The sequence below is a fragment of the Heterocephalus glaber genome, unplaced genomic scaffold (assembly GCF_053883595.1).
Source record: "Heterocephalus glaber isolate CG9 unplaced genomic scaffold, H.glaber_assembly_v1.0 deba00001429, whole genome shotgun sequence".
NCBI lineage: Eukaryota > Metazoa > Chordata > Mammalia > Rodentia > Bathyergidae > Heterocephalus > Heterocephalus glaber.
In genome coordinates this window covers 33,676,666-33,692,452 of record NW_028258294.1, presented here as the reverse complement: position 1 = coordinate 33,692,452, position 15,787 = coordinate 33,676,666, and the positions used below count along the sequence as shown (strand labels likewise).

Here is a 15,787-nt window from a genome sequence, read left to right as displayed (position 1 = left end):
TGTTCCGGGGCAAGGCCAGGCATATGTTCTGAGAAAAGTCAGGAATGTATTTTTCTCCAGGGTGTTCGCTGTGGGAGAGGTGGATCGAATGGGTTTGCCCTTGTCACCAGCTGGTGACTTTGACTCTTAGAGTACATTGCCCTTTGGCAGCTCCCAGGACCTCTGTGCCCCAACAGCTTGGGCCATCTTGAAGCCACCACTTAAGGAATGGACCCTCCAGGGCCCACCTCCTCCCAGACCAGCCTTATAAGACCCCAGGGACCTGGAATCTGTGACCACAGCAGGAGACAGGAGACAGCACTCCTTGGGGTTCAGGACCTCTGGGTGGCATAGAAGGGGCTACCACCTTCTCTGTCCAGTGGCTTTGCATGCCGTGCAACTGGAGATGGACCTGAACCAGGGACCAGGGCTTTCTAGGGGTTCTGGCCTTTGCCTCAACAAAGCACCCTTGCAGCTTCACACAAACATCGAGAGGAATTGGGTTGAGGGCCTGGAGTCCGAGGCTCTGGACGCTGACCTGAAGCCCCCTGCAAAGCCAGGGCAGAAGGGGCTGGAGAAACCCATCCTGGGAAGGTGGAAGGCGAGGGCCTCTGTACGAGTATTTCCTTTGAGCATCAGGGAGACAAAGTTCAGCTGGATGTCCCAGACTGTTGCCTCCCTGCCCCCCAACCCAGTTACCCCCCACCACCACCAGGTTTCCCTGAGGCTCAAGAGTCAGGAGACAAAGGGAGGCCTGCCTGGAGGAGATAGGAGACTGAGGCAAAGCAACTGAGGGCACTGTCCCATTGGGTGTGACAGTGATGAAACCCATCCAGGAGTAGGGACTCTGTCTTCCTCCCAAAACCTCCTAGGTCTCTGGGTCTGGAAGGGCACAGCAGGCTCAACTGGATGCTCCTCTGTGGCTTCATCCTGGAACAACCAGACAAAGGAGGAGAGCTGGGGTCTCCACATGTCTTGTGGCCTTTCTGGAACCGCAGAGTAGAGTTTCCATGCCAGCTGGCCTCCCTCCCCAGGGAAGACTGGAAGAACAAGAATGGAGGCCAGACCCCAGCAGGGAAAGGCCACGCTGCTTGGTATGTCTGGGGAGAAGCAGCTTGGGGACAGTGGGTGGTGGCTGGCGGAGGTCCTGCTGGAAGGTCAGGGAGTGAAGGGGCTCTGAGGGACCCCATTTCAGAGATCACCCACTGGGGCCTGAGCCCAATGAGGGGACTGCAGTGACCATCGTGTCGCCTGGGAACCCAGCTCAGCATGAGGAGAATGAAGCTGCCCTTTGTTAGGATCTCCTTTGCCCAGCAGTCCTGCAAGGTAGGTTCTCTCATCCCATTTTACAGCTGGCAGGAGGACTGTGGAGAGATGTTCTTCCTCAGGGTCATGCAGTGGAAGGGAAGGGTCAAGGTGCAAAGGGATTTGATCTCAGGTGGTGTGGCTTTTGGGATGCCCCTGCACTTACTGACCCGGAGGAGGAGACGTTGTCCCAGACTGTGCGCAGGGAAATGTGAGGCATGGGTTAAAGGGGCCAAGGCCACTCTGCAAGAGAGTAGCGTGTCTCAGACAGGGCCTCCTTGTCCCCAGTGCCAGCTAGGACCTGATGATGGCCTCAGTGGGGTGGGGAAGGACAAGGAAGAAGACTGAGGAAAGACTTGGGGGTAGTGAGGGATGGGGTGGGACCTCTGCAAACCCATATGGGCTTCCAGGGCTGGGGAGGAGAAGGAGGGGAGGGATGAGATACAAGAGGAATGAGAGAAAAGCCCCTTGAAGGACCCTGGGGAAGCAAGGAGGGAGAACTGGCCATCCAGGAGGACAAACCAGCCCAGTTACCTATTGTGGGCAGGTGACGACATGGAAAGAGGGCAGCCTTAGGCCAGCTCCAGGTTCACTTGTGCCACTGACAATAATATCACCCCTCTGGGACCAATTCATTCACTTAACAACGGGGTCCACTATGGGCCATCCTGGGCCCTTCGCGGATACAGGAATAAATGAAGACACAATCCCTGCCCTCCTGGAGTTTATCTTCCTGTTGGGAGAAAGGCAAACAAGATAAGGAAAACATTTAACTTGTCGTAGTAGTACTAAGTGCTACAGAGAAAAATAAAAGCTTTGAGAAGGGGTTTGATGTGTGCCAGGAAGTGGTGTGAACAGTTTAGACAGGGAAGGCACAGAGGCCTGCCTGAGTCAGTCCCTGAGGAAGACCTGAGCCCAGTGTGAGCTGAGCCAGAACTCTCTGGAGGCTGCTCAAAGGAAGAGGGGTGTGTGCCAAGGTCCTGAGGCAGGAGTGAGTCCTGGGGGTCCAGGGGGCCATCAAAACGACCGGTATGGCTGGAATGGAGAGATGGGTAGGAAGTTGGAAACAGGTTCACACAAAAACAACCTTGGTTCCCTTGAGGGGGCTTGACAGGAGAGTGAACCATTTTGCCAAGTTTGGAATTGGATGGCATGGCCTTGGGGACCCTTTCCAGTTAGTTTCTAACACGGTCTTTGTTTGAGATCAGGATGCTCTTCTTTATAGCACCAGGCTGGGGGGAGGGATCACAGAACTTGTATATGGGGGTACAGAGGGGTCCAGCTGAGAGTTTCACTTGGCTGTACCACTGATACAATGTTTGGAAACGCCCCTCATCCGTAAAGTCCCATCTAGTCCTAAGATGTCTACACATCTCCAGTGCCCAGCTTGGGGAGTTTCCACTGGCAGCTCTGGGCTATCTGAATTGTGCAGGTTTCCACCTGGGAACATGTGACAAGGCCAGTGGGTGAGGTGGTCCCACTGTCGTGGGAGGTCAGGGCTGCTGGCTCAGGGCCCCAGAATGGGCTGCAGCCCACCTGTAGAAACCCCTCCAGGCCAGCCAGCTGGTCTCCACTTCAGAGCATGTCCTGCCCAGGCAGCTCCTGGGGCCATCATTAGTCCTCCCTGAGGGCAGGAAGTACTCAGGGGGACAGAGAGGCCGGTTGTCCAAGTGACCTGCCCCAGCCCCCGCTATTCAGTATCCATGCTGGGGTGGCCATGCCAGAGCCAGAGGGAGACCTTCTGGTCAGAGTCAGCCATACAGAGACTTCTTGTAGTGGCCTTGCACAGGGCCAGCAGCAGTGGCTGGAGCTCAGGGACTCTGAGACAGCATGGTGGGCTGTCCTGGCACTGCTCCTGTTGGCTTCGGGCTCCTGCCCTGGGACCAGAAGAAGTGTGGCCTTCCGCTGTTCCCCTCCAGCACCACGCAGCAGCCCCCAGGGGCCTCATTAGAGGCTGCTGTCTCTGGCTGAGTCCTCTGAGGGGTGGTGGTAGGCTTGACATCACAACTGGGGCAGTCTCCAGGGCTAAGTGTGTGGTGGGAAGGGAGGAAGAGCCAGCGGCCATGGGAGCAGCCCTGGATCCAGCCTTTCCCCATCTCTGCTCAGCTTGTAGATGCCACAGGAGGCTGCCACTTGTGCCCCATCCTCAGGGCCAACTGCGAAACATCCCTGCCCCGCCAAGGGCACATCTGGGCTGCTGCCAATCTGTCTAGGCTCAGGAACATAATGAGGCCTTGAGGCAGGACCTAGCAGGACAGAGGAGGAAGGCACTGTTCCTCCTGGGTAAAGGCTTGGGGACCCACAGGTGCCCTTGACTCTCTCCCTCAGCTTGGAGCCCAAAGGCCAAGGAGAGCATGAGGTCTCTGACTCTGCTGGCTTCCATCCTGGCCAGTGCCACCCAACAACCTTCTCAGGTCACAGCACAGAGCCCCTGGGGGAGAGGGGGCCGCAGAGGGGCTGCTATTTGCTTTGCTACAGCTCCTAGCTACCCCTCCTCGGGTGCCACGTGAAGGTCAGAGAATCACCCTCCCCTTCACGTGGGCCCCTCGCCCCACCCGCCCAGACAGGCAGCTCCAGGTAAGGGCTCCCTTCCCAGCCCCCAGCCCCCACCCCTTGCCGTGTTTCTTCCTGTCTGGACATAGCTGAGGGCGGAGGGAGGGAGGGAGCACCACTCTTCCCATCCAGGCCCCAGGCACTGGCACTCCACAGCGCTCTTGGAGCATTGAACACAGCAGGCAGCTCCTGCCATGGACAGGTGGCACTTGGGTGAGTCCCCCCAAGCCCTGCGCTTCCCCACTGGCTCAGCCTCTGACATGGGTGGCCACCCCTTCACTTTCAAGTATGTCCACAGGCTTTCCAGAAGCACAGCAGAGGCAGAAATGAGGAGAGGCAGACTGTCTAAAGGAGGGCATCTCAGAGTGCAGGTGCTGTGCTTTCTGCAGAGCACAACTGAGCTGCAGGAGCTGGGGACATAGCTTGTCCAGCACCCACCTCATCAGTCCATCTGTGTGTCCACTCATCCATCTGCAGGAACTCGGAAGGCAGCCCACTGACTTCAAATCTTGGTTCCCTACTTCCTAGCTCCCTCTGGCAGTTATTTCACTTCTGTGTCTCAGCTTCTTTCTCCATAAAACACCTTCTAGTCATCTGTCTGTCATCTATCTATCCATATATCTATCTTTTATCTATCATCTATTATCTGTCTATCTATCTATCTATCTATCTACCAACCATCTATCAATCATCTATCTAATTTTCTACCTGATTTTTCATCCCTTATTATTCCAGAAAGAACCTATGGCGGCTCACATAGACAGAAAAAACCGCTCAGATATTATCATACATGTGTGTGAGTGTGGGGTGGGATCACACAGCCTTGGGGATCTGGGCTTTGCAGCTCTGGTTCTACCACTGTGTGTTTCAGGTGCGCCTTTGACTTCCCTGCCCTCAGTTTTTGTGGTTTGTAGAGAGAAGATCACAGCACAGCCCCCTCCAGGAGTGGTTTGGAGAGGAAATGTTCAGCCTCAGCTTCTTTGTCTGTAGAATGGAGCTAGCAGGGCTTCCATGGGTAGAAGCAGACAAGGAGCCCAGCACGTGCCCCAGCTTTATCAAAGGCTTGTTCCATTGTCATGTTTTTGTGAACATGCTTGGCTCTAAGCAGAAGGGAGCTGAGTGGGGTGGCAGGTCCTGGTGTAGGACCAGGGGTCTCCCTCCACCGCATTCTTACACATTTCACTGGAAGGTGACTAACGGCTTTTCTGAGGCCAACAGCTGACATTAAACCAAAGTTAGTGCCTGCTACTTCTCAAGTGATGCAGGTACAGTAGTAACAGTGACATGTGCGGTGGCCCAGGCCACACACTAAACTGTTTGCATACATTATCAATCACCCCAGGTGGTGGCTGCTGTGCCCACTGTACAGGTGAGGAGACTGAGGCACAGAGAGGTAAGAAACCTGAGAAGGGCCACAAGAAGAGCAGGTGTCGATCCCCTGCCACGGCTCAGAGGAGATTCCCTTTAGAAGGAAAAAACTTCCCGGTGGACTCTGCCTACTGGCCTCGGCCGTTTGGCTACCACTGGACAGCAGCCTCTTCTGGAGGTCGGTCCCACTGGCCAGAACTCAAAGAGAACCATGTAGTACCCACCTGTGGGGGACCTGCCCCAGCATCCCCGAGGGGAGGGAGGTCACAGCAGAGTGGCCTCCACCGGGGAGGCAGCCTAGAGCCATAGGCCTGACTGTCAGTCTCCCCATTGCACTCACTGGAAGTGTGACCTTGGCAACCTCTCCATCCCTCAACATCTCATCTGTAAAGTGGGGAGCTAACACAAAGCTGAAGGAAATAACACTTTTTAGGAAAGTGCTTTATAAACCATAAAAGCAAAGCTTTGCCCCAGGATAAGCCCAGGCCCCTTCCTGAAAGAACCTGAAAGGTACTGGGGACACCTGAAAGTGGGAACAACTTGAGAGTGCACCCCACGTCTGCAAGAGGGAAGTGGGGGTGCAGAGAAAGAACACTTAGCTGAGAATGGCGGGAGCCTCCGTGGCCGAGGTGTGAGCCAGCCTGGTCTGAGATGGGTGAGTGAGATGACTCTGGCCCTTACTGGGCTGAGAGGCCTGGGCTGAACTTGCCCATGGGCTCAGATGGTTCTGGGGCTACAGTGGGAGGGGAGGCAGCTGGGCACCCCAGGAAGCCTCGAATGCAGAAAAATCAGCTGTGACAGTGGCGTTGCAGGGGTGGGTGAGGTGGGCACCATGCTGCCCCAAGAGCCCGCAGCACACACTGGACGCACTTGGAAACTGCCGCTTCTCCGTCACATGTGCAGCCGCGGCTTTCCCAGTGGGAGGACGAGTGCACTGCTGCCCATCCCAGCCATCCCTGGGAATTTCCAGGGGTTGGCTCCCCAGCCAGCGGCTCCCTGCCCCAGCCTCCCAGACACCTCCTCGTGCCTCCCCTGGCAGCAGCCCCTCCATGCACACCCTGGCTCTTCTTGTGACCAGGGTAAATATTACCTGGCACTGTTAATGTTTAATGCTCCCACCTTGTCCCTGGCCACCCTGAGGCAGAGGCAGCAGGAGGAGGGGAGTGGAGACAAGCCTTATCAGCTAGGGAAATGGCAGGATTGTCCACAGATGACGGTGAGTGTGAGTGTGCGTGTGTGTGTAGCCCAAGGTGGCTCTGCTTGGAGACGGGACCTGGACCCCGCTCTTCCCTGTCCTGCCACCCCTGCCTTCCAGAGTATCCTGCCCTTCTGCATGTGCCAGACTCCTCTCTAAGAAAATGTGCGTTTTGAAAGAGAACCCTGTTTTAATCTCTGAGAAATTCAGCTTGAATGGTATCGTCTTGGGTGGGAGGTAGAAGGGAGAGATGAGCCTCCATTCTCGGCTTTCTGGCCCGCTCCTGCCCTGCTCCAAGGTCTCCTGCTAGGTCATCTAACTTGGAGCAGGAGGTAGACAGGTCTGTGGGCAGGCAGAGGAGCAGCTCCCCAGGTCACCTTCACAGGCTGGCTTCACAGGGAAGCCCTCCAAGGTCAGGTCACATCCCAGAGGCATCCTGTGCAGCCCTGAGCCCACAGGGACACCTGCTGATGGAGATGGCTTCTCATGGGGTGGGGGAGGCATCAGTAGACAGGAGGGAGGAGGCTTCCTGGTGTGCCCAGGGCAGTCCTAGCTACGGTCTAGCTTCGGCTCTGACACTAACTCCCTATGTGACCTTGAACAAGACCTGAGCCTAGTCTGGGAAGACAAACTTGAAGGCCTGCATGAGAACATTGGCCTGGGTCCATGGTCTTCCCTGGCCCCTGCCTTCCCAAGTAACCCGTACCTCAGCTCGGCAAGCACGGGTCCCTCCTGGCCTATTCACTCCTGGCTGAGGGACTGGCACTGGGGCCAACAGAGCTCAACAGGCCCAGAGGCTGCCTGCTGCCCGGGGCACAGCCCAGCACAGGTTGGGAGCTGCCAACAGGTACTGTGTCCCTGTGTCAGTGGGGGCTTGAGCAGGGCAGGAAAGAGGGGCAGCTCTGGCGGTGCTGGAGCTTTTCCTGCCAGGTTACCTCCCAGTGGTCTGAGGGCGAAGGTACTCAGCCTGGGGGCTGGAGGGCAGAGCTGACATCTGCCAGCCACCACTGGGGGCAGGGAGAAGTCACAGGAGGCCAACCCCGTGGACTGTAAAGCTGTCCTTCCTTTCCCCCACCTGAAAGGAGGTGCAGCACCTAGACCCTTAGCAGACTCCTGTCTGGGGTCAAATCCCAGCCCTGCCCTGTGCTTGCTGTGTAAGTGTGAGTCGCTTGCTCACCTTCTCTGCGCCTCAGTCCTCTCCCAGATTCTATGGAGCAGTATCAGTGCCTCGGAGGGTACATGAAATGGCAGGTTCCCATAGCTTTAGCTTGGCGCCTCCAAGCACTACGTGTTGATGTCTCTTAGATAAATGTGCTTAAGAGAGCAGAGTCCTGAAAGGAGCGGAGCCCCAGCTCTGCCTCTAGCCTCCAATGGGACTCTGAACAACTCTCCAGCTGGGCCGCAGTTTCCTCCTCCCGTTCTGTGAACGTGAAGGCTCTGTTTTATCCACTCATTCACATCACAGACATTCACTCAGCTCCTCTGGCAGACTGCTTACATACAGATCTCTGGGGAGCCGAGCTCCCGCCCTTCCTCACTGTGGCTCGAGGCCCATGTCCTCCAGGGTGTGAGGAGCCCCTCAGACTGCATGGGTCCCTGCTCCAGTGCGCAGGGTGTGGTCCCAAGTTGCCTGTCTGGGGCAGCCTGGGGCAGATGCCTGCCCTGGCCTCCTCTTCCCAGGGCCTCTCTTACCAGTGTCCTTGTGCCCCTTGGCCCTCGGGGGCAGCTGGGACCAGCCGGACTGGCATTCCAGCGATCTGTGATGTCCCCCTCACCCCACCTCTGGCTTTCTCCCCAGGTGGCAGCTCCAAGGGCGACGTGGACCCCTTCCACTATGGTGAGCCTCCAGCCCCTCCACCCCACCCCCTCGCCCAGCAGCGGGGTCCCGGGGTCCCCGCACGCTCATCCTCCTTCCCTCTCACAGTTACTGTGGGGCTGCTGCTGGGCAGGCTTCGGGTAGAAACAACTCCATCCCACCTCTCCGGGCCTCTCTTTCCCCAGACTACGAGACTGTCCGAAATGGAGGCCTGATCTTTGCTGGCCTAGCCTTCGTCGTGGGGCTCATCATCCTCCTCAGTGAGTGGGGCTGGCTCTGGCTGGAGGAGTGGCTGATGGATACACATCCCTCCTGAGGTGCCCCAGGCCACAGCCCCTCAGAACATGGGAAGGGGTGCCCGGTGGGAGGCCAGCACCCCTCTCCCTCAACCCTAAGCTCCAGTGGACCCCGAGGAGCTGGAGAGAGGGGAATGGGCTCTAGGGCTCTAGAACTTTTCAGGAAGCAGCAGGGTGGGGGTGGGGAGCCCACATTGATCTGGGCTCTTTCCTAGGCTTGAGCTACACCCCAGGCCATGTAACGCCCCACCCCTCCATGGCAGCACTGGGGGAGGCCCCTACATCAGTGATTGACAGTGGAAAAGCCAGGCCCAGCTGAGAGGCGCCATAGCCCCCAAGAAGCAGAACCAGGCTCAGCTGAGCCTCCTGGAAAGCAGGCACAGCTGGGATCAGCTCTGTGTCCTGGAATTCGGACATGCTCAGGGGCACTGTTGCTTACTCCGAGGACTTCTGCTGCGGGGATAGTCAGTCTCCCCATTTTGGGTAGTATTCGCTCTTTGAGAGCAACACTATGTAGTAGTTGAACACAGATGGGCCTAAGCAGGGATCTAGCTTTGAACTTACTGCCATCCTTCTCCAGGCATGTCCTGAGCACTAATGTATCTAGCACTCTACTGGGGGACCACAAGGACCAGTCTTAGCTGCCACTCTCAACATGCTACAATCCATCACAGACCCACTGTTTGTTGATTGACTGACTGACTGACTTGGACTCTTGAATGCTTACAGCACAGCACTTTGCAAAGAGAGAAATAGTCAAAATGTGAGCTCTAAGCCCCACACCATGGTGACACTGCCAGGAGGGAGGGAGGAGAGACTGGAAGAATTGAGTCTTCCTGGCTCTCCTTGGAAAATGAGTGGTCAATGAAAGTGAAACTTCCTTCCTCTTTTCAAGGCAAACGGTTCCGCTGCGGGGGCAGTAGGAAGCCTCGGTGAGTGCGGGCCAGGGGAACGATGAGGTGGGAGGCCAGGAACTTGTCTCTGGGGCCATGAGCTGGGGTCCCTGCCGACTCCTCCTCTGACTCTCCTATTTCTTCCATCCCAGGCAAGTCGGTGAAGATGAGCTGTAACCCTGGGTACGTTTGGGGGTGTGCCTGGGGGGCAACAGGTGGGAAGAAAGAATTTTAGGGTTGCCTGTGATCAGCCAGGTGAGAGGTCTCCATCAGTGCAGATGTGGGGAGACTGCAGAGCGCCCCAGAAGTTGTAAGCCAGACAGGGAGCCCTGCCGCTCCCTGGCCACGTCCTGCCTCTGCCTTTCCAGAGTTGGCTGTGCCCCCCGGTGCCCGGGCTGCTCGGGAAGCCAAGGAGGCCCGTCTTCTGCCTTTGACCCCATCACTACCACTGCTTGTGCTGAAGGAAGCGCCAGGCTCTGAGTGACCCCATGGACGCTGCCTCATGCTGTCTCTGCTCCCTCCGAGACCCTGCCTCCCTCCTCCTCCTCCTCCTCCTCCCTCCCTCCCTCCCTCCTCCCGTGTCTGCAGCCCCCTCTGAGTACAGATGCAGCCCGGTCTCACTTGTTTCCCAGATCACTGCCGCGCACCTGTCTGCCTATAACCACAAACTCAGTGTTGTCACCTGCAGGCTTCTCCTCACTGAGCCCAGATTAGAGAGAGCCTGGGGGACCGAGCCTCAGGCTGGCTTTCGAATGCCTGGCAAAGTTCAGAAGTCTGCAGTTTCAAAGTCAGGCCCATCAGTCCTGCTGTGGCCTCTAACCCAGGCTCTGGTCTTGCCCTGGGAAGCTGGGAGCTCCCGCATAGCTGCCCAAGTTGTGTCCACCCATGACCACATCCATATGCTTGGCTGTCCCTACAGGTGCACTGCAGGGCCAGGGTGGGTGGCCCCTGGTGTTGAACATCAGCAATGCTTTCTGGATTTTCCCCCAAACCCACCAACCTGTGTGTTAAATTCAGACCACCCTTTCACTATTCTTGTGGCCAGGGGCCCCAGCTGGACCCATTCCCACCCATCTATTGGGTGCTGGATTTGTCCATCCTGGACACTGAGCCATTGCTGCAGCCCCAGTCCTCCGGCAGGGACCCCCAGGGTAACCTCAGCCGGGGAGGATGTCAGTGCCCAAGTCCCATGGCCTGTGCCCAGCCTCCCTCTCGGACGCCCCCTCTAGGAGATTCTGTGCTGGGGATGGAGCCCAGCTTCCCTTCCCACAGAGGGCCCCAGGGAGACCGGAGGGCGGTGGGGCCATGGCACCACCATGGTCTGGTTTCCTACTGGTGCTACCACTATCTGAGGGAGGGGAAAGAGTTGCTGGAGTTCAAAACACACAGTGTGGGTTAGTGAACCAGTTCACCTGGGAATTAAGCTCTTTGTCCTGTCTGCTGCCCCCAGGGCCATGAGGATCACCAACCCTTGTGAAATTGCAGAGGGCTTGAGCAGAGTCAGTTCTTAGAGAGGAAAATAGATCACTTTCACTTACAGAAGGGGAAACTGAGGCCCCAAGAGGGGCAGTGACTTGCCCAGGATGACAGGGCTCTTTCTCCCACACTGACACCACAGTTGGGGTGGGGGCGCCCCTCTGTCCACTTGTGCATGTGGAAGCACTGAGGGAAGAGAGAAGCCTGGGGAGACCAGGACCGAGAGGGGAACAGCCTGGCCGTTCAGCTCAGCATCAAGGCTCACTGACAACGAATACAACATGGCAGGTGCACCTTAAATAGAATTTGGTGTCACTATACAGAGAGAGGCAAGCACTTGGGAGTCCTGGGCAGGAATGGAGCAGCACCACCTGGAGGGGTTGGGGAAGCGGGACTTCTGAAGCTTCCTGGAAGAGGAAGCAGTAAGAGTCGAGGGCAGGAGTCATATTTCTAGAATGAATGTTCTATGACCAGGCCCTTTGAGCCTGTCCCACTGAGGAGGAATCCTGGTGCGGTGTGAGTCACATCCTCTCTCCCACCCTGCCACAAGGTCTCCCTCCTTCCCCTTTAATCTCCAGATGCCCAGGATCTCCTTCCAGCCTGTGGGACCTGAACCTTGGGGTGGCCCATGAAAGCTGAAGCAGAATCAGCCCCCAGGGGCCCCTGCAGGGCAGCCAGGGCCAAGAACCACCACTCTAGAGGACATTCTGAGTCTGTGACCAGTGCCCTGGGGAGGATGCTGGAGAATATTTCTCCTCCCTTCCCAGGAAGGTCACATGGGCTGGGAATCTCTGAAATTTTACTTTGGAATTTTCCACAATTCAAACCTGTACTAAATCCAGAAAAACAACTAAGTCTGAGAAGTGATTGGATGAATTTTACAGCGAATCAACTCCACCCAGGCCCTGTTTGAGGGCGCAATTCCCTTTATCACCACCAGAGAGAGCCTGGAGCCCACTTCAAATCCCCTTCAATCGCGTGTTTTCAACGCAGCCTTTCCAAAGGACTTTGCCAGGGAGGAGAGGGCTGGGAAATGGTCTGGCCCATACCCGTTTTCCTGGAAGATCCCAGAGCTGTCCTCATTCTGCTTGTCTGCCCCCCCCCCACAACACTTGCCCTGCTCTGAGATAATTCCTGGCTGTGGGGTCTTGAGCCCTACGCCTTCCAGAGGCAGAAACCATATATGATCTCCATATTTCCACCTAAAGTCTGGGGCAACTGTGAAGCCTTGAAGCCCATAGATTGGGTCAACATCATGAGCAGGACCCTGGGAGGGGCAGAAATGTGGAGCCAGGGCGGTTGAGTGGTGGGAAGGGAAGAAGTGAGCTGCCTGAATGACCCTCTTCAGCCCCGGCTGTAGATTCAGATGCAATCCATGGGGCACCGTGGTCTTCAACCTTCCGGGTGACTTTGCTGTGGAGCCAGAGCTGAAAGGCACTTGGTCAGTGGGCAGGGTCAGGTGGGGGCGAAAGGAGCACAGGCAGGGAGGGCAGGAGGACCAGGGAAACTCCATGCCCCGTAGTCTGGGAAGGGCAGACAGCTCCACAGCGCCACCTGGCTCCCCTATAGTGATTTTCAGGGCAACAAGGGCCCAAAGATGCTGGCCTTGGACTGTGGCGACCTGCCAGTCCTGGTTGTTCCTCACAGCGTCCTTGGACAGCAGAGCTGGGCACGAGGCCCAAGGTGGGCAGGAGGTGAGCTGTGAAACTGCTGCTCTGTCCCATGCTCAAGTCCCCATTGCCAGTCTCACCCGGCCTCTGCAGTCTGTGTGCCCCTGGGGATGGGTCCTGGATGGATGGGCAGGAGCAGGGCCTTGTCCTGCTTACACTTGGTTTCCCATCAGAGGAGCCATAGTTTGGGATTGGGGCTGATCTCCTGTGCAGAGCGAGGTGCCCCTGGCATGGGCCTCTAATTTTTCTGAAAGCTTTGGCCCTCAGGATCCCTACTCCAGCAATCCTGAGCTTTCCCCAGTTGAGCAAGGAAGGGGTGCCCCAAAGAACTCCCTTTGGTTAGCTCTGCTGGCCCTAACACTAGCAAAAGGAGTGCGCTCCCTGGACACATGGGGAGTCCCTGGCCGGAGGGAGGCATTGAGTCATTCCCTCAGTTCCCCTCCTCCTCACTCTGGGGAATGGGGCTGCTTCTGAGGAGACTGATGCCCTCCCTGCTGATCCACACATAGCCCCAGGTCGCTGAGCCCTGACGACAGTTCAGCTGTGGCCTCTGGTGGTGTGGGGTTGACTTGCTCCTGACTGCAGGCCTACCCTTCACGTGCCACGTCCACTTCACTGGTGGTCATGACAGAAAGATGGATCAGGCCTGAACTCATTTTGAGGACCACAGCAGTGATGTCAGGGCCGTTAGGGGGCAGCACTGAGACCAGGCTGAGCATGGAGAGCCACGGAGGTGCCCAGTGCCCCAGCCGAGGAAAGAAACTGTGGCTCAGACTTGGTGCCCCTTCTGGGGGCTCAGGCTGCAGAGGAGCATCCCAGCCTGGGGACCCTGATTTATTTCCCTGCCTTGCCTGACTCTGAGTGATACCCACAGCCCCACCCCAACCCCAGGAGGCCCCCAGTTGCTCTTGGGTGCTGTTTCTCTCTAGATGTCCAAACTTAGTTCCTTTTCAAGAAATCCTCAGTGTAGCCTCCCCAAGGGCTTCTGTGGTGTCACCCAGAGGGAGTCCCCAGGTGACCACAGCGGGAGGGAGGTAGAAAAAGGGGAAGTTCTGGGCCAGGGCAGAAGTTTGTAGCCCCAGAACATCTACTGTGGCTCAACAGGGACCACCCCAGGGGAAGTGAAAACCAGCTCTACCAGAGCTTTGTCCCAGGCCTGCTGTGTGACTTTGGGAAGGTCCTTGTCTGTCTCCGGACTTGGCTGTGGGAAAAAAAAATGTGAGACAAAAATTCCAAGTTTCAGCTTAAATGTCAAGAGGCAGTGACTTTGCAGGAGGAAGAGGTGAGAGGGAGCACTGTAACCAAGGCCTTTGCTCCCTCCTGGCCTCGGGATAACTGGTCTCAGAAAAGCTGGGTCCACACACCCACAAGCACATACTTGCTTCCTCCTCCTAGGGAAAGCAGAGGGCCTGGCAAGTGAAGAAGGCTGGGAACAGACCCACCAGGCAGAGCACAGACGAGGCCGGCGGGGCCCAGAGCCAGGCCGCTGTAAATTCTCTCCTGGTCTTTGTTTTCTGGAAGGTCCATCAATCAGTAACCGAGTGCGTGCCAGACGCAGCCCCTCCAGAACCCAGTGTCCTCTGCTTAGAAGTAAACGGTCTTTCAGGTCTCCTGTCTGTGACCAGGTGCTGTTTACGAAGTTAATAAAATCATTCAGGGTTGGCCTGAGCCCTTAAACAACCCCTGAGGGCCAGGAGAGGGAAGGCAGGGCTGGGACACTGCTCAAAGACACTTCCTGATCCCATTCCCCAGCTCCCTGGGGACTTGTGGGGGGCCCAAGATTCCTTGGATCTGATCTCCCCTCTACCCTGAACTACATGAGGGCAGGAATGGTGTCTGATGGTTCATCCACCACTCCCTAGAGCCCAGGCCCATTCTGGGCACATAGTATGTGCTCAATGAATGTTTTTTGAATCTACACATGATGGGCTGGCTAGAGGAATGAGTGAATAAGCTGTACTGGGAGAGGAGAGTTGTTGGGTTTTGGCATCTGGGGTAGAGTTGCCAGTGTGTCTGCTGACGATGTGGGGGAACCGTTGAGACCTGTCCCAGTGACAGCCATCATTTTGTGTCAGGATCACAGACTTGGGGAATGGGTAGACTTGAATTTGAACTCTGGCTTAGTCAATTATGAACTATGTGATGATGACCAAGCTCCTCTGAGCCTCAGTTTCCACGAGTGGAGAAACAATCTCAACACCAGCTCTCGGTCTTTTGGACTCTTTGTAGCAATGTGACTTGTGCTGCTCGCTTTCCTGGGTCCTGCCAGTCATCCCAGGCCCTTTTGCTCAGCACTTCAGTGTTTAGGGAAGTTCCATCCAAGCACAGTCTTCTCAGGACCCGACGGTCAGAGGCAGAGGCCCCTGCGTCCACCCTCAGATGGCCAGGGCCTGGGGACAGACTCAGGTCCCAGCCCCACACTCCTCAGCTCCATTTGAGCCATGACATAGACTTTGCCTGGCAGACTTTGCCTGGCCATCGGGAGGGCCCCACCCTCGGGAGGGCCCCACCCTGCACCCTCTGCTGCCATGGCTGGGGGCTCCCCATTTCCTTTGAGGCTGGGAGAGGGCAGACTGGGCCCACTGTGCGGGAACCAGGAGGATCTGGGACACAAGTTCCTTGATGACACATCCTGGGTGTGCGTGGGAATGCGTTTTAGTTATGTTGGGACTGGGGAGGGCTGAGCAACCCAGGAAGGGCCTGGCCAGAGGGTGGCCCAGCCTGGGGCCCCCCAAGTCATGCTCTGGCCCCACTCTGCCTCACGGAGACCTTCCAGGGATCTCAACCCCCTCCGCAAAGAATGACACCATGTGTCCCTTCCAGTAGATCTTGAGGCCACGTGGGCACAGGCTGGGGCAGAGACCATCTCAGGTTCTAACCTCTCCTATAAGGATGACTTGAGGTGAAGGCAGAGCCCATGTGGTTGTGAACCACAGTTGCCACCTTCTATGGTGCTGCCATCTCACCCTGAGGCACTAGGGGGCAGCACACACCCAGCTTCCCTAAGCAGAGGCTGGGTGGAGGACAGCTCAGACATCCGGCAGGGGCCAAGGTGGCTGAGGGTCCTCTCCAGAGAGTGGAACCACCCCGTGGGCTGGGCAGAGTTGGGGAGGGGTGCTCTGGTCCCTCCAGTCAGCTCTTTCCAGGGAGGTACCTGTGACAAGAATATTTTGGGCCACCACAGAGGGACCTGTCTACCTCACCCTGGAGCTTGGCAGGGAGCCACTTTAGCAAAT

The 15,787-nt window shown here is 56.9% G+C and overlaps 1 protein-coding gene across 4 annotated transcripts; it reads left to right on the top strand.

Annotated features, from left to right (window-relative positions):
* Positions 1 to 278: 278 nt before the first annotated feature.
* Fxyd2 (FXYD domain containing ion transport regulator 2) lies at positions 279 to 10,025 on the top strand. 4 transcript variants are annotated; one of them, XM_087212436.1, is made up of 6 exons: positions 279 to 1,073; positions 8,199 to 8,237; positions 8,402 to 8,476; positions 9,408 to 9,444; positions 9,558 to 9,588; positions 9,774 to 10,025. In XM_087212436.1, the coding sequence occupies exons 1-5, from the start codon at positions 1,034 to 1,036 to the stop codon at positions 9,580 to 9,582; spliced, it is 216 nt and encodes a 71-aa protein (XP_087068562.1). In that variant the 5' UTR covers positions 279 to 1,033; the 3' UTR covers positions 9,583 to 9,588; positions 9,774 to 10,025. The 4 variants fall into 4 exon arrangements, with proteins under 4 accessions (XP_087068562.1, XP_012932063.1, XP_021093371.2 ...); XM_013076609.3 differs by lacking the exon at positions 279 to 1,073 and adding an exon at positions 3,862 to 4,050; XM_013076608.3 differs by lacking the exon at positions 279 to 1,073 and adding an exon at positions 6,141 to 6,421.
* Positions 10,026 to 15,787: the final 5,762 nt, after the last annotated feature.